Source organism: Colobus angolensis, unplaced genomic scaffold (genome assembly GCF_000951035.1).
Source record: "Colobus angolensis palliatus isolate OR3802 unplaced genomic scaffold, Cang.pa_1.0 Scaffold273, whole genome shotgun sequence".
Taxonomy (NCBI): domain Eukaryota; kingdom Metazoa; phylum Chordata; class Mammalia; order Primates; family Cercopithecidae; genus Colobus; species Colobus angolensis.
The window spans coordinates 2,032,337-2,055,164 of NW_012115966.1; the positions used below are offsets into that span (position 1 = coordinate 2,032,337).

The 22,828-nt window shown below is 42.9% G+C and overlaps 1 protein-coding gene across 1 annotated transcript in view; it reads left to right on the forward strand.

Moving 5' to 3' along the window:
- Positions 1 to 22,828, forward strand: part of SORT1 (sortilin 1) — a 79,757-nt gene that overhangs the window by 33,544 nt on the left and 23,385 nt on the right. The window contains exons 4-11 of the mRNA XM_011948132.1: positions 3,176 to 3,278; positions 4,441 to 4,605; positions 7,960 to 8,033; positions 11,420 to 11,469; positions 12,470 to 12,597; positions 16,855 to 16,999; positions 18,133 to 18,288; positions 22,348 to 22,454. Of these exons, the coding sequence (XP_011803522.1) occupies positions 3,176 to 3,278; positions 4,441 to 4,605; positions 7,960 to 8,033; positions 11,420 to 11,469; positions 12,470 to 12,597; positions 16,855 to 16,999; positions 18,133 to 18,288; positions 22,348 to 22,454 (928 nt within the window). The remainder of the gene's footprint in view (positions 1 to 3,175; positions 3,279 to 4,440; positions 4,606 to 7,959; positions 8,034 to 11,419; positions 11,470 to 12,469; positions 12,598 to 16,854; positions 17,000 to 18,132; positions 18,289 to 22,347; positions 22,455 to 22,828) is intronic.

Here is a 22,828-nt window from a genome sequence, read left to right on the forward strand (position 1 = left end):
TGAACTCCTGACCTCGTGATCCACCCGCCTCGGCGTCCTAAAGTGCTGGGATTACAGGCGTGAGCCACCGCGCCTAGTCAAAAAGACCTGTTTCTAAAGCAGATGGTTTCACAGGGTTTTAATTGTTTACCTATCATTTGACGGCTGTGCCTAACTGCATTAATTATCATATGGAATTTGAAAATTAGATTTATTTATCAAAGTTGCTTCATTGATTTCCTCTTCATGATGAATGCTGATAGAAAATAAAGTGCTAGGATCAGCCTGTAATCCTAGCACTTTGGGAGGCCGAGGTGGGAGGATTGCTTGAGGCCAGGAGTTTGAGACCATACATATCTTCGTGATATGTACGCTGATAGAAAATAAAGCTACATTTAAATGAAGTATTGTGTTAATAAAATATACCCCTGGGCCCAAAGTGGCCTTGCTAGAACCCTGCTTAAGTCCCAGCAGGTTGATACTAGTTCATTGTCTCCATTTATTTAGCTGACTAAAGTACTAGAGTGCTGTAGCAGGTGATTTTTTGTTTTGCTCATGCTGGTTTCTTTTTTTGAAGGGCAGGGATGTGTTTGTTGTGCCAAGTTCTTAAAAAGCAAGCAGGCTTGCCAACAGGTTTGTGGAGATTCTCTGGGGATGTCATGAAGGAGGACCGATTTGTAAACTAGTACTAATCAGGCTGCTTCAACCCCTCTGGAAGGTTTACAGGGCTGTTGATGATATGATATATGCACTGTAGAGCTGGGAATTGTTTATGCACATCTCTTGGCCAGCTGTCAGGAAGGTAAGAGCTGATCTACTCCAAAGCCAAAGGAAGGGTAATATAGGACTCAGTTGGGTGGTACCCAATGCTATTTCATTTATCTAGGAATTTTCTATGTGTGTGTATATACTTAAGGAAGGATAAAGTCATTCAGACAACTTAGACATATGTAGTTGTTTAAGCATATTATCAGGGGCCTCTACATACACACATGGATACTTCCCTTCTGTCTCCAACTTTCTCTTAGCTGATCTCTTCTGCCAGGTCATAAGCCCCCAGCAAGATAGAGGAAGGTCCCAGTTTGTAAGGGAAAAATTCCTCACAGATAATAAAAAGTTATCTCTAGTTTAGGGCTAAAGGTTCAGAGAATTGGACTATAGTTTCAATTTTGCCCTTAATTAACTAGTTGACTTTTGATAAATTGCCTTCCCTTGCAACTCCTCATCTGTGAAATGAGGGAGTTGGACAAGATGTTCACTTCAGCCCCTTATATCACTCATGGTTTTGCAATTCTTTATTTGTTGAGGCCGCTACCAAAACCTGTAATATCATTTACATCATGTATATTCAAGCTTCACTTATTGATTGGGATACATTCTGTGAAGTGCATCGTTAGGTGATTTCATTATTGTGCAAACATCACAGAGTGTACTTACTCATACCTAGACAGTATAGCCTACTTCACACCGCAGCTATGTGATATAACCTGTGGTTCCTAGGCAACAAACCCGTAGAGAATGTTACCATACTGAATACTGTAGGCAGCTATAACACAGTGCTAAGTATTTGTATATCTAAACAGAAAAGGCATGGTAACAATATGGTATCATAATCTTCTGGACTCACCGTCATATAAATAATCCATTGGTGACCAAAACATCTTCATGCAACATGTAGCTATATTCTATCATTGAAGACCACTACAGATTACATTTATCTGTGTGCGAAAATTTGCAGTGCACAGCTGTCTTCATTGATGGATACTCAACTTTAATGAACATTAAGATTTAGCATTGTGTATTATGTAAGAGAGCTATACATAGTATTAAACCTGTCAGTGTTAGACAGCTGTGGAATTTTTGCTTTTATTTCCCAGAATCTAAACATGGATTCAGATACTTCTCAAAGATATTGTTGGAATGAACTTTTGGAAAAAGTTTTGAAACCCTGAAAGTTGAGATTAAGTTTGTTTGTTTTTCCTAGGTGTATTTCATGTACTGAGTGCCTTAGAGAGTTGTGCCTAAGGATGGTAACTTCTAGGGGGGAAAACTTCAAGAACTTGGTACAGCTTCACTTACAGCTTTATCATAAGTACTGTGGATTAATAGATTAGTTAGAAGCCTTTGGCTGTACTTTGCATAGATCTTATCTTAAACTAACTTGAATAATAAGGGAATAGTTGATTCTGTAACTAAGTACAGAGGAATGACAGGCTTCAGGGTCAATTCAATTCAATGTCATAGGCTCTACTTCTCAGGAATTCTGAAATTACCTTCTCTGTGCTCCCATTGGGACAGAATAACGACAGCAGTCTTTTTACTGTGTGTTCATATACTGCATCATTGGGGTTTCTCAACCTTACTACTCTTGACATTTGGGGCCAGGTAATTCTTTATTATTGTGGGACTGTCCTGTGCCTTGTAGGATGTTTGGCAACATCGCTGGCCACTACCCATTTAATGCCAGTAGCGCCTCAGCCCTATGTTGTGATAATCAAAAATGTCTCCAGGACCAGGTGCAGTGGCTCATGTCTATAATCCCAGCACTTTGGGAGGCCAAGGCGGGCAGATCGCTTTGAGCTCAGGAGTTCGAGACCAGCCTGGGCAGCGTGGTGAAACCCCATCTCTACTTAAAATACAAAAATTAACCAGGCGTGGTGACACAGACCTGTAATTCCAGCTACTCGGGAGGCTGAGGCTGTAGAATTGTTTGAGCCTGGGAATTGCACCACTGAGCTGAGATTGCACCACTGAACTCTAGCCTGGGTAACAGAGTGTGATCTTGTCTCAAAGAAAGGAAAAAAAAAAGTCTGCAGACATCGCCAAAAGTTTCTTGGGGAACAGAAACACCCTGATTGAGAACTGCTGGTCTGAAGGAATATAGACCATTTTATCAGGTGGCTGTCATAAGTGGGAGGCAGTGTGCTTCCTAGAAGACCCCAAATTTCCCCCCGCTTTTGTCTCCCATTGGCTCATCCTGAGTCACTCCCCAATTCCTGAACCCCCATCACTGGTGAGGTGGGGTGGAATGTTCTTTGGACTCACCAGGGCACCTCTGGAGCTAGGAATGTGACTGTTGAGGGTGAGCCGAGTCTCTCAGCATGGTTAGTGGAAAGGGAGAATGAAAGCTGGATAGGAACTCAGTAATATCCATGACCACTGTACCCTAAATTTGCCCTTTTTTTCTTCCTCTCAGTGAGGATTATGGGAAGAACTTTAAGGATATTACAAATCTCATCAATAACACCTTTATTCGGACGGAATTTGGCATGGCTATTGGTCCTGAGAACTCTGGAAAGGTGAGACTCATTCTTATATACATAAAGCTTGTGCTTGATACCACATGCAGAGCTGTCAGGTATTAGTATTGGCATAGTCCAGTGATTCACAATAATGTATTTTAGTTTAGTATTGCTATATTTGTAGTTTAAAATTAAACACTTTTTTTTTTTTTTTTAAAGACAAGGTCTCACTCTGTCCCCCAGGCTGGAGTGCAGTGGTACCATCACGGCTCACTGCAGCCTTGACCTTCTAGGCTCAAGGGATTCTCCCACCTCAGTCACGAGTAGCTGAGACTACAGGCTCTTGTCACCACTCCCGGGTAATTTTTGTTTTTTTTTTTGTAGAGACAGGGTTTTGCTATGTTGCCCAGACTGGTCTTGAACTCCTGGACTCAAGCGATCCGCCCACCTCGGCCCCCTGAAGTGCTGGGATTACAGGCTTGAGCCACTGTGCCTGCCTTAAACACAATTTAATATCGGTCGTATAAGAATGGAACTCTTGGCCGGGCGCGGTGGCTCAAGCCTGTAATCCCAGCACTTTGGGAGGCCAAGACGGACAGATCATGAGGTCAGGAGATCGAGACCATCCTGGCTAACACGGTGAAACCCCGTCTCTACTAAAAATTACAAAAAACTAGCTGGGCGACGTGGCGGGCGCCTGTAGTCCCAGCTACTCGGGAGGCTGAGGCAGGAGAATGGCATAAACCCAGGAGGCGGAGCTTGCAGTGAGCTGAGACCCGGCCCCGCACTCCAGCCTCGGCGACAGAGCGAGACTCCGTCTCAAAAAAAAAAAAGAATGGAACTCTGAGCACACAGATTTATTTTTTTTGTTCCCTGTCCAAGGTGCACCAAAGCCCTTAATAATTATGCAGCAGTTGCTTAACATTCCAATGTATATACCCTATGACAACATTTTAGTCTTTTGGAAAACTAATCTCAGTTATTCAGCCTAATCTAGGCTTAAACCCAAAAATACGATGTCCCAGCTCAGTTCAGGGTGTTATTTTTTGATAAGAATAAGATCCAAAGAGTAGAGTGGAGCAACTAATCGGTTTTTATAACTCTTCTTACTTCTAGAACTAAGATTTCTTAACTAATGTCTGGTGAAAATGGTGTAAGAATGCGTGTGCTTGCATAGATAGTATCATACCCTGAATCAGATCTTTCCTCTTCCTGTCAGGTGGTATTAACAGCAGAGGTGTCTGGAGGAAGTCATGGAGGAAGAATCTTCAGATCGTCAGATTTTGCGAAGAACTTTGTGCAAACAGATCTCCCTTTTCATCCCCTCACTCAGATGATGTATAGCCCTCAGAATTCTGACTATCTTTTAGCTCTCAGCACTGAAGTAAGTCCAGTTGAGGAACATGGTTTGTCTTTTGCATTTTAGAGTCTCAAATGTACTGTCTTAGAAGGATCCTTTAGGAAATGCTTTTAATATTGGACTTCTTTCTAGAGTCTCCTTATGGCATGAAGTATGTATTTTTTTTAACGATTTTTCCTATTTGGTAAAGGACACAATTTCCATGTGCTACCTATTCCAGGTAAGTATGATGCCTAGTTGTCATTGTAATTTTTTTAAGTGACTAAATATATGGTATTGGAGTAGTGAACTAGAAAACAGTTTAATTTAACCATTCTTGTGCTACAAGGGATAAGCATAAATTGTCAAACTCCTGATGTTGTCATTGTTCCTTTTCTATGATCAGACAACATCTTTCTAATTTTTTTTCTTTTTTGTTAGTGCCTCAGTTTATAAAACATACTGATTTCTGTCGTTGGCACTCATGTATAAATATCCAAAGTCTTAAATCCCTGCGCTCCCTACCATATTCCTATACTTTCTCCAGAAACCAGTGTGTTTCCCTAACCCTCCCACTTCTCTTCTAAAGTTCTCTGAGGAACACATTCAGCTTCTCCTTTCCTGGAGGACCAGTCTCCTTTACTGTGGTTAAGGGCCCAAAGTGGCTGAGTTGCTAGACTATAATAATCAGAATTATACTTTACATTTTTATGGCCTTCTCTCATCAGATAGAAACACCTGAGGAACTAGTTCAAGAGGCACATCCCTTTGCCCAAACCCAGAGATAATAAATCAATGACTTCTGTTGTAGGGTGGCCAATATTTTTAACAGGCTCCCCAGCTGAGCCTGAGCACCAAAGTTTGAGAGTCATTGCTCTACTCACTGTTTTGGGGTCAGAAACAAGATCATAACTGTGAACTAGTCAGGCTGAGCAAAGGGTGACATAGGAGGATGAAGGGCACTGGAAGAGAGATCTGGATTCTGGGCTTTCTGTGGGGAGATTTTTGAACAGAGGGCAGGCTAAAGGGCTCCAGGAGGGCCAGAGTTATGCTTTTTTCTGAGACAGTTTTACTCTTCTTGCCCAGGCTGGAGTGCAATGGCGCAATCTGGTCTCACTGCAGCCTCCACCTCCCGGGTACAAGCGATTCTCCTGCCTCAGCCTCCAGAGTAGCTGAGATTACAGGCATGTGCCACCATGCCCAGCTAATTTTTTTGTATTTTTAGTAGAGACAAGGTTTCACCATGTCGGCCAGGCTGGTCTCGAACTCCTGACCTCAGGTGATCCGCCTGCCTTGGCCTCCCAAAGTGCTGGGATTACAGGCGTGAGCCACTGTGTCTGGCCTCAGTTATGCTTAGCAGTGGAGGCCGGGGGAAGGAAACTAGCTTGCTGGGGAGTAAGCTTCAGATCTTAGAACAATTCCTGGAAATTGCCCTCCAGCAGCTTAAGCTGAAAGCACTACAAGGGAGCAAGGAGCCCTCCCTAGGAGTGAACAGGCCCATAGAGCTCCCCTTTGACTACCGCATCTCCTTTACCAAGTGTCTCAGGGTTATTAAAACAGCACTGTCCTCAGGAAGAGACAGATACAATCTGCTTCTGTACCTGAAATGTTTTCCATTTAATGGTAAGTCTGAAGTACATATAATTGGGCTGGAGAAGAGGGACCAATTTGTACTAAAGTGCAAATAAGTGGTATTGAATTCTACCTTGTCTTTATAGGTAGAATTAGGTAAATTAGAAATGCTGGGATGTGAATATATTACCAAGGGAGAAAAAGTTAAAGGAGAATGGTGGGTGAGAGTACAGGAGTACTGAACATAAATTCTGCCTAAATAAGTTACATTTAATTTCACCTGGACTAGGACATCTCTGTCCCGTCTCCGCTGAGGCCAAGCTCAGTAAGCTCACATTGCCAGTGTTATGTTATCAGTCAGGGTTTTGTTAAGTCTCTGCTACATTTCAAACTATTGGCCAATTCCTCCTTTTGAGAACTCTAATTATTTGGCTTCTGTGACATTATTCCTTTTAGTTCTTCTAGCTTTCTAGTATTCCTTCTTAGTATCTTCCTTAACCTCCTTTCAGCCTACCCTTAAATGCCTACTCCTCATTTCACTGAGCAGTCTCTTCCACTCTTACCATTTAACTACCACCACCTATAATGTATAGGATTTTCAAATACTTATCTCTAGCCCTGGCTTTCCCCTAATGCATCATATTCCTGTCTTGCTGCCCCCTGAGTATCTCTAGCTGGATGTTCCACAAGCACCTTAAATCAATTTAAAACTGAGCTTCCTCCCTACTCTTCTCTCAGACCTGATCTTCTTCCCTTAATCCTTATACTAGTTAATGATATCACAATGCATCCTATACCCCAACCAGAAAACCAGAGTGACCAACTTACACGTGCACGCACACACACACACACACATCCCCCATACCCCTACCTCTCATCCTGCCCTGGAGGAAAAGTCATCCAGTTCTGCTATGCTAGCTTCTAAATTCTTGCAGAGCCTGTTCCTCATGGCCAGTGTTCAAGACCTCATTAGCTTTTACCGAACTAATGTGGCAGTCATTCACTGCTTTTCCTGCCTCTAGTCTGGACCCTCTGAAATCCATCTTTCCCATTCTCATCCAAGTACTCCACCTAAAAAAGTGAAATGGACTGTGTCATCCTCATACTTAGCACACATTCCTCCTGGGAGCACCTCATATGCAATAAACCGTGGAGTCCTTACCATGGCACAGAAGGAAGGCTCTCTGTGAGCTGGCCTCACCTTTCTGCCTAGCGTTAGTTCCTCATTTGCTTACCTTGGAATTTACACTCCAGTAATGTTGGATGGCTTTTAGCTCCCTGCACACGCTGCAGGGTTTATGACCTCCTTGCTTTTGCTAATACTAGTCTCTATTTGTGCCCCAACACCTCATCTCCCTGTTTGCCTTCTTTTGGTCCCACTGCTCATCATTTAAAACTCAGTGCAGCTGTCTTCTTCAGGAAACTATCTCTGATGCAGTGTTCCTCCTCTCCCCACTTCTATACTAGACCATATTTTATAACTCTGCATAGTGTTGAACTTTCCTCTTATCTATGCCCCTTGTTAAACTGTGAGCCCCTTCTCTCAGCAGGGAGTGTGTCTTATTCATCTTTGTATCCCCAGTGCAACATCTGGTACAGTGCCTGGCACATAGTAGGCACTTCATACACATTTGTTATTCTGAACTTTCAAGACCCCAAAAGGGCCCAGATAAACCATGTGTGCGTCTGTGGAGCTCGGGCAGCTCTGATGGAGCTTCAGTGTGTGTTTTTACTGTCCTGAATGATTGGATATGAAATATTAAAGGTCATACAAGCAACTGCACAGGATAAAGCTAGAATTTTGATAAGTCATTTATAATCTTTCAGAATGGCCTGTGGGTGTCCAAGAATTTTGGGGGAAAATGGGAAGAAATCCACAAAGCCGTATGTTTGGCCAAATGGTGAGTAACAGAAGACTCCATCTGTGCAGAGTCCTAAACCCTTCCTGATAGTGCTGCCAAAAATCACATGAATGAATATTGAGCACTTACTGTGTGCCAAGTACTCTTCAGGGTGCCATAAGGGATATCAGAGAGGGCTATGACACAGGCCTTGACCTGGAGGAGCTTCTCATTCTGCTGGAAAAGAAGACTTAGTCTCACTTAAATGTTAGAACATAAAGTATAAAACAAGGCATGTAACTGAGTTGCTGCTGCCTGCCCAGGGTTCGTTCTCTATGAATGGTGACATCAGTTAAAATACAATAAAATATAGCTTTAATTTAGGGATTTAAATACTTCTCCATGCCCAGATTCACAATCTCTTGTCTAGAGTTCCATTTCAGTTATGTAGAACATGGCAAGGAATCAGGAAGAAAGCTGAAAGAGCTTCCAGACTCCTGAAGTCACATTGTGCACCAAAACTCATTCACTTTTCTTGGAGAGATTCCCTGCCCCTCCGGGTGCCTGCTTAAAGAGGATGGAGTGGAGGGAACTCTTACTTGGAAGTCGCGTCACCTTTGTTCTATCCTCACTGTGCTGCTAGTCAGGGGCTCAACCTTTTTGGGCTTTAGTTTTTTCCTTTTGTGAAAGGAGGCTTATTTGGAGAATGTGGGGATGGCTAAGCAAGAATTGAATTAAGAGGCTTCATGCCTCCAAAATCTGATTAGGCTCAGAATGTTGTTTAGACCTCTTTCTCCTTTCCCTTTGACTAATTTCAGCTAATTTGTGAATCCCAGTTTATAGCAGATTGGTTCCAGAGGTGGGATATGTAACTGCTGCAATAAGCACGTAACAGCATTAGAATTACAGCCTGAGAGCTGGAAGGAGGTGGAATTACTCTAAAAGAACAGACAAAAACTTAGAGAATAAACAGTATGAAATTCTTTAGTGCTAGATCAAGAAAGTACACCTGCGTTAGTAACTTCTAATGGGAACACTGTGTTATAGTTTGATACAATTGATGTTCATGATCAGGACCCACAATACCAAGAGTTTCCTGTACTGTAGGAATCAAGAAAGTGTAGAATACAATTTGAAATGCGTCTACCAAGATTAATTATAGTATTAAATATGTTGCTTAAATAAAGTAGGCCTTTTCTAGAAATGTTCCTTGTTCTTGAGATAGGATATTGCTCTTCTGTCCAGGCTAGAGTACAGTCACACAGTCATGGCTTACTGCAGCCTTCACCACCTGGACTTAAGTGATCCTTCTCCCTCAGGCTTCCAAGTAACTGGGACTACAGGCACGTGCCACCATGCCTAGCTAATTTTTGTATTTTTATTTTGTGGAGATGTTGGGGGGTCTCACTGTGTTGCCCAGGCTGATCTCAAACTTCTGCGTTCAAGTAATCCTTCCTCCTCAGAACCTCCCAAAGTACTGGGATTATAGCTATAGGCCACCATGCCTAGCCCCAGAAATGTTTTTTTAATAAGGTTTTTATAGCACCACTCTGGTACACATGCCACATTTGCTTTCATTTTATGTATTCTAATGAATTATATTTGTACCTTATACAGTTTTATCAGGAAGGAAGTAATTTTTTTTTTTTTTGAGACAGTGTCTTGCTCTGTTGCTCAGGTTGGGGTACAGTGGTGCAATCTCGGCTCACTGCAGTCTCCACCTCCCAGGTTCAAGTGATTCTCCTGCCTCAGCCTCCTGAGTAGCTGGGATTACAGGCGTGCACCACCACACCCTGTAGTAGAGATGGGGTTTCACCATGTTGGCCAAGCTGGTCTCAAACTCCTGACCTCGTGATCTGCTCACCTCAGCCTCCCAAAGTGCTGAGATTACAGGGCGTGAGCCACCGGGCCAGGCGGAAGTAATTTTTAAGATAACTAAGTTAAATTGTTTCACTCCTGATGGAACTAAAACATGTAGGTCATGTGTAAGTAAGACTTCAGTAATTTTTTTTTTTTTTTTTTTTTTAAGATAAGGCCTGGCTCTGTCACCCAGGCTGGGATGTAGTGGCACGATCTCTGCTCCCTGCAGCCTCTGCCTCCTGGGCTCAAGCGATCCTCGCACTTCAGCCTTCCCAGGAGCTGGAACTACAGGCATACACCTAGCTAATTTTTGTTAAATTTTAATCATTAAAACTCATATTTAGCCACGTGCAGTGGCTCATACCCATAATCCAAGCACTTTGGGAGGCTGAGATGGAAGGATCGCTTGAGACCGGGAATTCAAGACCCACCTAGGCAACATAGTGAGACCCCATCTCTACAAAAAATTAATAAAAAGAAAAAAAAAAAGCCAAGCAAGGTGGTGCACTCCTGTAGTTCTCGTTACTCAAAAGAATGAGGTGGGAGGATCATTTGAGCCGAGGAGTTCGGGGCTGCAGTGAGCTGTGATTGCCCCACTGCACTCCAAACTAGGTGACAGGGCAAGACTCCATCACTTAAATAAACAAGCACAACCTTATCTTTAAAACTAAAAAGTTATTTTAAAATAGTATTTTGTTTTGTATCCTATGCAAGGTTTTTACTTTTGTAACTTTTTTTTTTTGTTTAGTGTCTAAATATGAATAACCAGCCTGCTGCTGTTTACTCACCTTTTTAGATCTCTAGTTTCTAGGAATTTACAACCTAAAGTTCTGAAAGAACATTCTCAAAACCAACACCTTTTTTTGGTTGTAATCCAGTAAGTGCCAGGAGGGTCTGAATCTAGTTCCCTGCAAACTCCCTTTCCAGGTTACATTTTAAATAATTCAACCACTGACCTAGTTGTCTATTTGAGATGGAAGAACTAAATTATTTAGCTCATACAAAGCATTGAACTAGATTCTGAAGGGAAACAGCAAAGCATAGTACCTGCCGTGAAGAAGCTAATTTATATAGTAGGAAAGGTAAGGCACATACTATGAAAGTTAGATAAGAAACAGGAGGCAAATGCATGCCAGCTGCTCTAAAACAGAGTTTCTCAACCTCAGCACTAATGACATTTTGGATCAAAGAATTCTTTATCGTGGAGGACTGTCCTGTGCATCATAAATATGTAACAGCATCCCTGGCCTCTACCCACTAGATGCCAGTAACAACTCCCCCACCCACCCCCCAGTTGTGATGATCAAAAATGTCAGAGGCAAATGTGGAGAGGGTGAGTAGACCAGCATGACTGCCTGAAAGAGTTCACTTAAAGAAGTGGTAGACTATAGAGAACACGTGGGCTGGGCAGTGGGGAGCTTGACGGGCAGAGCTGTGAAAGACCAGGGCTCAGCACCTGAGAAGCGGTGCTTGTTGGTACCTGTGAATGAAGCTTGTTAGACCTGCTAGGAAGTTTGTGAGTAAGGTCAACACAGTCTTTCAGCAGTCTTAAACTATTTCTTTTCCCCATTTTTGCCTCATTGTAGGGGATCAGACAACACCATCTTCTTTACCACCTATGCAAATGGCTCCTGCAGTAAGTATATTTTAGTCCCAGAAAATAGTGTCCTGTTTTCCATTCGTGGTAGAATTTTCTGGATTGTGCAAGGTAGAAACATAAAAGATCCTTCTATTCTCCTGAAATTGTAATAGCTAAAGAAATCTGTTAGTGATTATTAAAATCTTGAAAATAAAACCAAATTACTACACTATCCAGGTCAAGTAAAAATATAGGCTATACGTAGAGGCAATATTTAATATTAGCCATGTATTTATGTAAAGCAAATATTATGCTACAGACAACAGCAAATTGAAATGCATAGTTATTTCTGCAGGAAAGCATGGGTTGTATTTGTGTTTGCAGAAGCAACTGGCTTCCCAAATGATGATACAATTTCAAAACAGAAAGCAAAATCTTTCATTTACTCATATTTCAACAGATATTTGAGCACCTGCTCATATGCTAAACACAATTCTAAGGATGGAGAGAACAAAACACCCAAGGCCTGCTCTCATGGAATGTAAATTCAAGTAGGGGTGTTGGATGATAAACAAAAAAACCAAAACTCAAGCTGGGCATGATGGTTGCATGCCTGTAGTCCCAGCTACTTGGGAGGCTGAGACAGCAGGCTTGCTTGAGCCCAGAAGTTCAAGGACAGCTTGGGCAATGTGGCAAGACCCCCAGCTCTTAAAAGAAAACTCAAGACAATTTAAAATAGGATAAGATAATTCTAAACTGTGCTATGAAGAAAGTAAAGCAGCATGCTGTGGCTTTGATGTTTTCATGAAACACTGTATTGAAATTAAGTAATCGCTTACCTTTCCATCGAGCATAAAATCTGAAATGTATAAAATAAAACACAAGTATGAATTTCCTAAATCTAATGCTGTATCACATTTTATGTTGTCACTTGATTAGCATGCATAGTATTTAAAATGGTTTAGCTATAAAATTAAGACTGATTCTAAAACAACTGCTTTGAACTAGGCTTACCAGTAAGTGAAATTTTAATTAATATTTTGTCTTGTTTAAGAAGCTGACCTTGGGGCTCTGGAATTATGGAGAACTTCAGACTTGGGAAAAAGCTTCAAAACTATTGGCGTGAAAATCTACTCATTTGGTCTTGGGGGACGTTTCCTTTTTGCCTCTGTGATGGCTGATAAGGTAGGTATTGCCCTGTTCCCTTTGGGGTCTGATACTTCTGCAAATATCTCTCCTATAGATTCTTTTTATTACTTGGCACTGACAGAGTTTCTTGTCTTTTTGCTATATTTAGTGCCACTGTGAGTGTTAGGGGTGATTCTTTTTGCAGAGGCTGATTGAATCTGATAGGCTACTCTGCACTTTGGCCTTCTGTCACCACGTGAATTCTGGTATCTTTTCTGGGATTTTTTTTTTTTTTTTTTTGAAGCAGAGTCTTGCTCTGTTGCCCAGACTGAGTGATGCAATCTCGGCTCACTGCAACCTCTGCCTGCCAGATTAAAGCAATTCACCTGCCTCAACCTCTCAAGTAAGTGGAACTAAAGGTGTGTGCCACCACACCGAGATAATTTTTGTATTTTTAGTAGAGATGGGATTTCGCCATGTTGGCCAGGCTTGTCTTGAACTCCTGAGCTCAGGTGATCCCCCCGCCTTGGCCTCCCAAAGTGCTGGGATTATAGGCATGAGCCACCGTGCCTGGCCAGGATATTTTGATCCAGGGTTTGGGCATTACTCAGACATGGACATCTGTAGAAAGCAATCTCTTGTTCATTATCTAAAAATAAAGATACAACTGGATAACATTAATTTTTTGAGTGCCTGCTATATGCCAGGTACTATTCTAAGTTCCAGGAATATGGCAGTGAACAAAACAGATAAATTTCCTGCTCTCAGAACTTATATTTAAGGGGGAAAATAAATACTCAAAAAATAAATATGAAGGCTGGGGGTGGTGGCTCATGCCTGTAACTTCAGGACTTTGGGAGGCTGAGGCAGGTGGATCCCTTGAGGCCAGGAGTTCAAGACCAGCCTGGGCAACATGACAAAACCCTGTCTCTACCAAAAATAGGAAAATTAGCCGGGCATGGTGGCATGTGCCTGTAGTCTCAGCTACTTGGGAGGCTGAGGCGGGAGTATCGCCTGAGCCTCGGGAGGTTGAGGCTGCAGTGAGCTGTGATCATGCCACTGCACTCCAGCCTGGGTGACAGTACAAGACCCTGTCTCATAAATAAATATAAATGTGTGTGTGCGCGCGCACGTGCGCGTGTGTGTGTATGTGTGTGTGTGTGTATCAGGTAATAATTAAAGCCGTGAAGAAATCTAAAACAGTAAGAAAACAGAAAGTGTCAAGAGTCAGTGCTCTTTTAGACAGGGTGTTTAGGATGGGCTCTCTGAGACCTAAGTGAAACAAGGACATGACCATGTGGCCATCTCCAAGGAGAGTAGGATGAGGCACAGCCAATGTGGAGACCCTCAGGCTGGAGCATGCCCAGTCAATCCAAGCAAAGGGGAGAAGGGCAGTATGGAGGAAGCACAGAGAATAACAATCCAAAGTGGGGCCAGAGGGGGCCTGACCAGACCTTATGCAGCCTTCGCAGGTCACAGTTAGGATGTGGGCCTTACTCTTCCTGTGTTGGGAACTATGAGAGGGTTGTGAGCAGGGGAATGCTGGGATTTGGCTTCTCTTTTGAAGAATAGGTGTGCGCAGAACAGCCTGACAGGGGCACACGCGGAAGCAGCGGGAGTGCCGGGAGCTCTCTCAGGAGTCCAAGCTGGGGAGGTGGTAGCTTGGCCAGGTGCTTGGCAGTGGGTGAGAGGGCAGGTGGTGAGACTATGGATCTATTTTTAAACATTGCTAATAGGACTTGCTGATGGATTTGATGTGGGTTGTGAGAGAATGAGCAGAATCAAGGGTACCTTTAAGAGTTTTTAGGCCGGGTGCGGTGGCTCAAGCCTGTAATCCCAGCACTTTGGGATGGCGAGGCGGGCAGATCACGAGGTCAGGAGATCGAGACCATCCTGGCTAACATGGTGAAACCCCGTCTCTACTAAAAAAAAAATACAAAAAACTAGCCGGGCAAGGTGGCGGGCGCCTGTAGTCCCAGCTACTCGGGAGGCTGAGGCAGGAGAATGGCATAAACCCGGGAGGCAGAGCTTGCAGTGAGCTGAGATCCAGCCACTGCACTCCAGCCTGGGTAACAGAGCAAGACTCTGTCTCAAAAAAAAAAAAAAAAAAAAGAGTTTTTATCCTGAGCACCTGAGTGGTGGTGCCATTTTCTAGGATGGCAAAGACTGCAGGAGGAGCAGGTTGTGGGAGAAAAATCAATAATTCAGTTTTGGGCCAGGCATGGTGGCCCATGCCTGTAATCCCAGCCCTTTAGGAGGCCAAGGCGGGCAGATCACTTGAAGTCAGGAGTTTGAGAGCAGCCTGGCCAACATGGTGAAACCCTGTCTGTACTGAAAAATACAAAAAATTAGCCAGGTGTGGTGGCACATGCCTGTAATCCCAGGTACTCGGGAGGCTGAGGCATGAGAATCACTTGAACTCTGGAGGGAGAGGTTGCAGTGAGCCAAGATCATGCCACTGCACTCCAGCCTGGGCAACAGAGTGAGACTCTGTCTCAAAAAAACAAAAAAAAGCATTCAGTTCTGCATATGAGACACCTATTAGATATCTGAATGGAGATGTCAGGTGAGCATCTGGGTATATGAATCTCCCTAATTGCTATGATATTTGAAGCCATGTGACTAGATGATATCTTCTGGAGGAGTAAGTAGGTAGCAAAGAGGTGAGAGGACTAAGCAAGCCCTGAAGCACCACACAACAGAAAGTTGGAAAGAGAAGAATCCAGCAGAGAAGACTGAAAGAGAGGAACAAGGGAGGGAAAGGGAAATCAGGACCATTGCGTTAGGTGCATTTTGAGAATAATCCACTGGAGTTGGCGAAGTGGAGGTTGTTGGTGACTTTCACAAAAGCACTTCATTGGAAGTTAAAAGGCTGATTGGAGTGACTTCAGTGAGAACTACAAATGAAGAAGTAGGCAATAAGTACAGATAACTCTCCCGAGCCATTTTGTAATATCCTCCCAACAACCCTGTGAGCTAATAGTATTATCTCGGTTTCATAGGTGAGGAAATTGAGTAACTTACCTAGGGTCAACAATAATGGAATCCTGCTGGAAATCAGACTCAAATTCCAGAGGTAGCCTCCTATGCTGTACTGCATATATGGTATAATTCTGTCTACAGAATTAAAATTTTGCGATGTACTTTTGAACTCTGGTTTCTACCTACAGCAATGAGAATAAGATTCAACGTAATGAGACATCTTGGTATAAGTTGAATAAGTTAAATGTACTTATCACTGAACTTTAGAGAGTATTTAACCTAAGGAAACATTGACATTAATTCTCATGCCCAGGCTAACTGTATCTAGTAGCGATTTTAAGCTATTTATCAGAGAGTTAAGTTTTAATTGCTTTCTTAACAGACTCCTTTTGCCAGCCAAATACTTCCTGATCAGTTTCCTTATAGTAATTTCTAACTCTCCTTGGCCTCTTTCCAGCCCATGCCTGTTCCTTCATCCTGGCTATTCTGAGAGACTTCCTTAGAGAGAAAGCGTGTTACATCTTGACTTCCCTTGTGATCTCCCAAATATGGGTTTCATCTCTATTTTCTAGACCCTTAATTATATCATTCTTTAAATTATGCAAGGACTGTATGAAAGAGACCAAACATTTGTGCAGTAGTCATCATTTTAAGAATTATCCGGCCGGGCGCTGTGGCTCACACCTATAATCCCAGCACTTTAGAAGGCCGAGGCAGGCAGATCACGAGGTCAGGAGATCGAGACCATCCTGGCTAACACAGTGAAACCCAGTCTCTACTAAAAATACAAAAAATTAGCCGGGCGCGGTGGCGGGCACCTGTAGTCCCAGCTACTCGGGAGGCTGAGGCAGGAGAATGGCATGAACCCAGGAAGCAGAGCTTGCAGTGAGGCGAGATCGCGCCACTGCACTCCAGCCTGGGCGATAGAGCAAGACTTCCGCCTCAAAAAAAAAAAAAAGAATTATCTGAGTGAGTGTATGCAAATGACTATAAAGCCAACCTAAAGATGTTCCCATCAAATCCTTAGCTCTACTGAAGGAGATGGACTATCAGAGACCAAGACTATACTGTCTTACAGGGCCTCATCAGAATGAAGAATTCAAAGAGAAAGCCAAGATAGCCTTACTTAGAATAGAATGGATTGTTCCTTTACCTAGAACTTTGCTAGAGGCTAGAAATTGCTTTGGTAATTGGTACTATGACCTTTCATTCATAGCAATTGTACCCAGTGGAGAAATGGATAATAGTAATTATTTAAAACATTCTTGTTCATGTCCCTGCACATGGCATCTTGGCTGAAATTAGAAAGATAAATACTGACGTCTGTTCTAGGATACAACAAGAAGGATCCACGTTTCAACAGATCAAGGGGACACGTGGAGCATGGCCCAGCTCCCCTCTGTGGGACAGGAACAGTTCTATTCTATTCTGGCAGCAAATGATGACATGGTATTCATGCATGTAGATGAACCTGGAGGTAAGAGCTTTTTAGTGGCTTACCCTTAAAAGCATAAGATGTAAGCTTTGAGCAGCTTTTCTTTTTACATGTCGAGTTTCCTCTTACCCCTAGAAATTTATTAGTGCCTTACTGATTATTCTGTCCTAGAGATAATCTGTAACCCCTGTTAAAAATGCCACTTGTTTTCGTACTCTAAGGTAGCTTGTGTGTATGTTCAGGTGTTCTAGAGCAGAGCTGCTCAAAGAATGGTCAGCAGACTGGTACTGATTTACAAACTCTCTGTTACCAGGTAAGTACAGAAATTGAGAGCAAGAGTTTGGAAACTCTTCTAGCCTTTCGACAAAGCAATTTTATGTCTGTTGGATCTAATGATAAAAAATTAGAGGCTTATGGCTAGGTGTGGTGGCTCACGCCTGTAATCCCAGCACTTTGGGAGGCTGAGGCAGGCAGATCACAAGGTCAGAAGATGGAGACCATCCTGGCTAACACGGTGAAACCCCATCTCTACTTTAAAAAATACCAGAAATTAGCCAGGCATGGTGGTGGGCTCCTATAGTCCCAGCTACTCAGGAGGCTAAGGCAGGAGAATGGCATGAACCCAGGAGGCAGAGGTTGCAGTGAGCAGAGATTGTGCCACTGCACTCCAGCCTGGGCAACAGAGTGAGACTCTCTCAAAAAAGAAAATTAGGGGCTTATATTTTGTTTGCCTTTTCATTTTCTACTGATTAGTTTTTATTATGTTTTACAAAAGCATCAGTTTGTGACATATTGGAAATCTTACAAATTGATCCTTCATTACAGATAATTTGAGAAGCATTGTTCTAGAGTGTAAAGATTTAAAAAGTGTAAACTAAACACAGGGCCTCTCCCACCAAAATATATCTGGGAAGAGTTTTTCTGTAGCATCTGATTAATTTATTTAACAAACTCAGCATCTGCCATATTCCAGGCACTAAGCTGGATACTAGAATTAAAGATGGGCATAAAAATCTTGAGTATCAAACCTTGATTAATTCTCAGGTCTGAGTCTTCATCGTGAAGAGACACAGCTACTGTGTTTGGTCAGGCAGACAATCGTGTGTGGTTAGACTATTGTTTTTCTCTTTGGTTCCACCCAAGACTTAGTATTTTTGTTTGTTTGCCTATTTCAGACACTGGGTTTGGCACAATCTTTACCTCAGATGATCGAGGCATTGTCTATTCCAAGTCTTTAGACCGACATCTCTATACTACCACAGGCGGAGAGACGGACTTTACCAATGTGACCTCCCTCCGCGGCGTCTACATAACAAGCGTGCTCTCTGAAGGTGAGTCTCGGCCTCGCGGTGGTGCGCCATGCCTTCAGTTGCATGTGGTAGGACTTGAGGCTTCGGGGAACCTGTCCTCTAGTAGTGTTGCTTGCCAAGCCAACAAGCCTACCCATGTATGTTTTTTTGTTTCCTTTTTTTTATTTTGGCAACATATGTATAACAAAATTTGCAGTTTTTAACATTGTATAGGGTACAATTCAGTAGCATTAAGCACAGTCACAATGTTGTACAACCATCACCCCTATTTCCAGAGCTTTTTCATCATCCCAAATAGAAATTGCACCAGGTACACAACCACTCCTCGTCCCCAGCCAGTCGTCCAGCTCTGGTAACCAACATTCTATTTTATGTCTCAATGAATTTGCCTATTCTAGGTAGCTCATGTAAGCAGAATCATACACTATTGGTTGTATGTCTGGCTTCTTTCACTTTGCATATTGTGTCAAAGTTCAGCCATATTGCAGCATGTTTTAGAATTTCACTTACTGCTTTTTAAGGCTATAATAGATATATTCCTTTGTTTGAATATAGCACCTTTTTTTTTTGTTTTGTTTTTTTTTTTTTTTTTGAGATGGAGTCTTGCTCTGTTGCCCAGACCGGAGTGCAGTGGCGTGATCTTAACTCATTGCAACCTCAGTCTCCCAAGTTCAAGCAATTCTCATGCCTCAGCCTCCCAAGTAGCTGGGATTACAGGTGTGTGCCACCACACCCAGCTAATTGTTGTATTTTTAGTAGAGATGGGGTTTCACCATGTTGACCAGGCTGGTCTCGAACTCCTGACCTCAGGTGATCTGCTTGCCTTGGCCTCCCAAAGTGCTGGGATTCCAGGCATGAACCTCTGTGCCCAGCCTATTTTTCATTCCTCCATTGATGGACACTTAGGCTATTTCCATTTTCAGCTCTTATGAATACTGAATGCTGCCATGAACATTGTTATACATGTAACTGTTTAATGTTTAAGTCAATGCTTTCAATTCCTTTGGGGATATATGTAGGAGTGAAATAGCAAGATCACATGATAATTCCATGTTTCTCTTTCGGAGGAAATACCAATGGGTTTTCCACATGGTTGTACCATTTTACATGCAATACAAAAGTATTCCAATTTCTCTACTTCATTGCAAACATTATATTCTGTTGTTTTTGTAACAGCAATCCTAATGGGAGTGAAGTAGTATCTCATTTATAGTTTTGATTTGCATTTCTCTGATGACTAATGATGTTGAACAACTTTTTATGTGCTTGTTGGCCGTGTGAATATCTTCTTTGAAGAAGCTTCTCTTTGAGTCCTATGAACGGCAGTGATTTTTAAAGTTGTGTTCACTGATGCTCCTCTGGTGCTTATGACAATTTTTGCACATAGATGTTCAGTAATACTTGCTGAATGAGCCTGTGAATAAACGACTGAACAGCCTTGCACTCAAAACCATACAGTGAACACACTTTAAAAACATTTAAGACTGAGCCTGAAGTATGATAGGCAGGAATGGGGAGGGAAGGGCATTTTCAGCTGAAGGAACTACACATGCAAAGTATCAGAGTCACAGGAGGGTTTGGCCTGGTGGTGGTGGTGAGACATTGGGTGATGCCGGGGGAGGAGGGATCAGGAGGAGAGTCTAGCAGGGACAGACCAAGCCCATGCAAATTCTGGCTCCCTGTTTTAAATAAGTTGTGGTACATAGAACTAGGAGTGAGAAGAGCAACGGCAAGTAGAAAAGAAGATGTTTTGAGTCTGTGTTGCTTAGGTTATAAAATGAGTCTTCTGTATTGGGAGATGTAGGCCTACAAAAATGAGCCTGAATTTGACCCACTTCCTGCTCTTCCTCTTGTTAAGGGTGCATAGCGATAGCCAACCAGGGTTCTTCTTGTGTTCTACTCATTGGCTCTACAGAGCTCACCTTTCCTTAGGCCAGTTATACAAATAAACACATTAGTCTCAAGTACAAAGACTCTTAAAGTGTCATTTTATTTATTTATTTTTCGGTAGGAGGTAGGGGCTGTTTTTATTTTGTAAAGTCCTGGCAGTGGCCTACAAGGTCCTGGAGATGTGGCTCCTGGTTTCCTCCCTGACTCACCTCCAGCTCTTCTCTTTCCATCTGCCCTACTCTCATCACACTGTCCACCTGGCGGTTCTTAACACACCAGGTACACGTGCACATGCACGGATTAGAGTTTGCACAGACAGTTCCCTCTGTTTCTCCAGATACCTGCAAGGCTGATATGTCTGTACTCATGTATTACTTTTTGAATGAGACCTTCCCTGACTATCCTATTTTAAATTTCAGTTTGCCCTCCCCTCCTCACACACACACTATCAATCCACCTTTGGCTGTGCAAGTTTTTTCCATAGTGCTTATTTTCTAGCATACTACATAATTTACTTATTTACTATGTCTGGTGCTTGTCTGGCCCTACTGGAATGTATTTTTCACAATGTATTTTTTGTCTATTTTGTTCACTGATATATTCCCAAAGGCTTACAAAAGTTTTCACACCGGTCACATTGGCTCATGCCTGTAATCCTAGCACTTTGGGAGACCAAAGTGAGTGGATCACTTGAGGTCAGGAATTTGAGACCAGCCTGGCCAATGTGGTGAAACCCCATCTGTACTAAAAATACAAATTAGCCGGGCCTGATGGCACACACCTGTAGTCCCAGCTACTCGGGAGGCCGAGGCAGGAGAATTGCTTGAACCTGGGACGCAGCGGTTGCAGTGAGCCGAGATGGTGCCACTGCACTCCAGCCTGAGTGATAGAGCAAGACTCTGTCTCAGAAAAAAAAGAATTTTCACATAGTAGGCACTCAGTAAATGTTTGTTGAATAAACTAATTCTCCTTCATTTGCTTTCTCATTTGCTTTTTCTTAGAAAACTCAAAGGAGCCCAGGCACAGTGGCTCACGCCTGTAATCCCAACACTTTGGGAGGCCAAGGCGGGTGGATCACCTGAGGTCGGAAGTTGGAAACCAGCCTGACCAACATGGTGAAATCCCATCTCTACTAAAAATACCAAACATTAGCCGGGTGGCAGGTGCCTGTAATCCCAGCTACTCGACAGGCTGAAGCAGGAGAACTGCTTGAACCCAGGAGGTGGAGGTTGCAGTGAGCTGAGATCCCGCCATTGCACTCCAGCCTGGGCAACAAGAGCGAAACTCTGTCTCAATAAATAAATAAACAAATAAATAGGAAAACTCAAAGGATATTATCTCTGAATTTAAAACCTGCAACAGTTTATATCATTGAAAATAAGAATGGGGAAGAGACAAGGGAAAAAAGAAAGGTGTAAGAAAAATAGGATATGGAGTAGTGGAGAGACAATAATTCAGAGTTATTAACCTGGAACTATGCACGCTTATTGAATCTCGAGTCCCTGAAACAAGCCTAGTGTCATGTCCTTGTCTGAATAAAGGTTAGGATGCCTTCTATGGTAGACTTTACTTCCCAGGCAAGCAAACAGGGAAGGAGAATGGACATCAGCCTGTTCATGTTGGTAAGGAGTTAAAAGGTATCTTTTTCAAAGAATATCAGTCCTCGATAATTTGTGGAATTAGTTGGATCCTGTTCAGGTGGGACACCTTCTTCAAATATGTTTTTTTTTTAATTTTTTTGAAACAGAGTTTCACTCTCATTGCTCAGGCTGGAGTGCAATGGCGTGATCTTGGCTCCCTGCAACCTCCACCTCCTGGGTTCAAGTGATTCTCCTGTCCCAGCCTCCCGAGTAGTTGGGATTACAGGCCCCCGCCACCATGCCTGGCTAACTTTTTGTATTTTTGGTAGAGTTGGGGTTTCACCATGTTGGCCAGGCTGGTCTCAAACTCCGGACCTCAGGTGATCCCAAAGTGTTGGGATTACAGGTGTGAGCCACTGCACCTGGCCTCAAATATCATATTTAAAGTGCTGCTTCATTACTCACCAACAATGAGCTGTTTTGTGAGGTGTTATAAGCTTGTTGGACTCCAGGGGCTATACGGTCTCAGGAGAGAGTTATGCAATGATAAACTGAATCTAATTAGGTACTTCCAGTGTATCAGGCTTAATGTCGTTCTCTTCCCATTCAGATAATTCTATCCAGACCATGATCACTTTTGACCAAGGAGGAAGGTGGAAGCACCTGAGGAAGCCTGAAAACAGTGAATGTGATGCTACAGCAAAAAACAAGAATGAGGTTTGTTTACTCTAATGTGTGCAGAGCACAGCAGCCTTTCCGTTTTGCTCTGATCCGTGCCAGGCTTTTGGATGATGAAGTTTCGTACTTGATTAGGGTCCTCAGAATAAGATGGAAAGTTTGAGATGAGAGTAATGAGATTAACTTAGAATTTGGGAAGTAAGAACTGAGGAAAGGTCAAAATACTATGGATTATTTGTCTTTTAAAGAACAAAACTGGCCGGGCGCGGTGGCTCAAGCCTGTAATCCCAGCACTTTGGGAGGCTGAGACGGGCGGATCACGAGGTCAGGAGTTCGAGACCATCCTGGCTAACACGGTGAAACCCTGTCTCTACTAAAAAAATACAAAAAGCTAGCCGGGCGAGGTGGCTGGC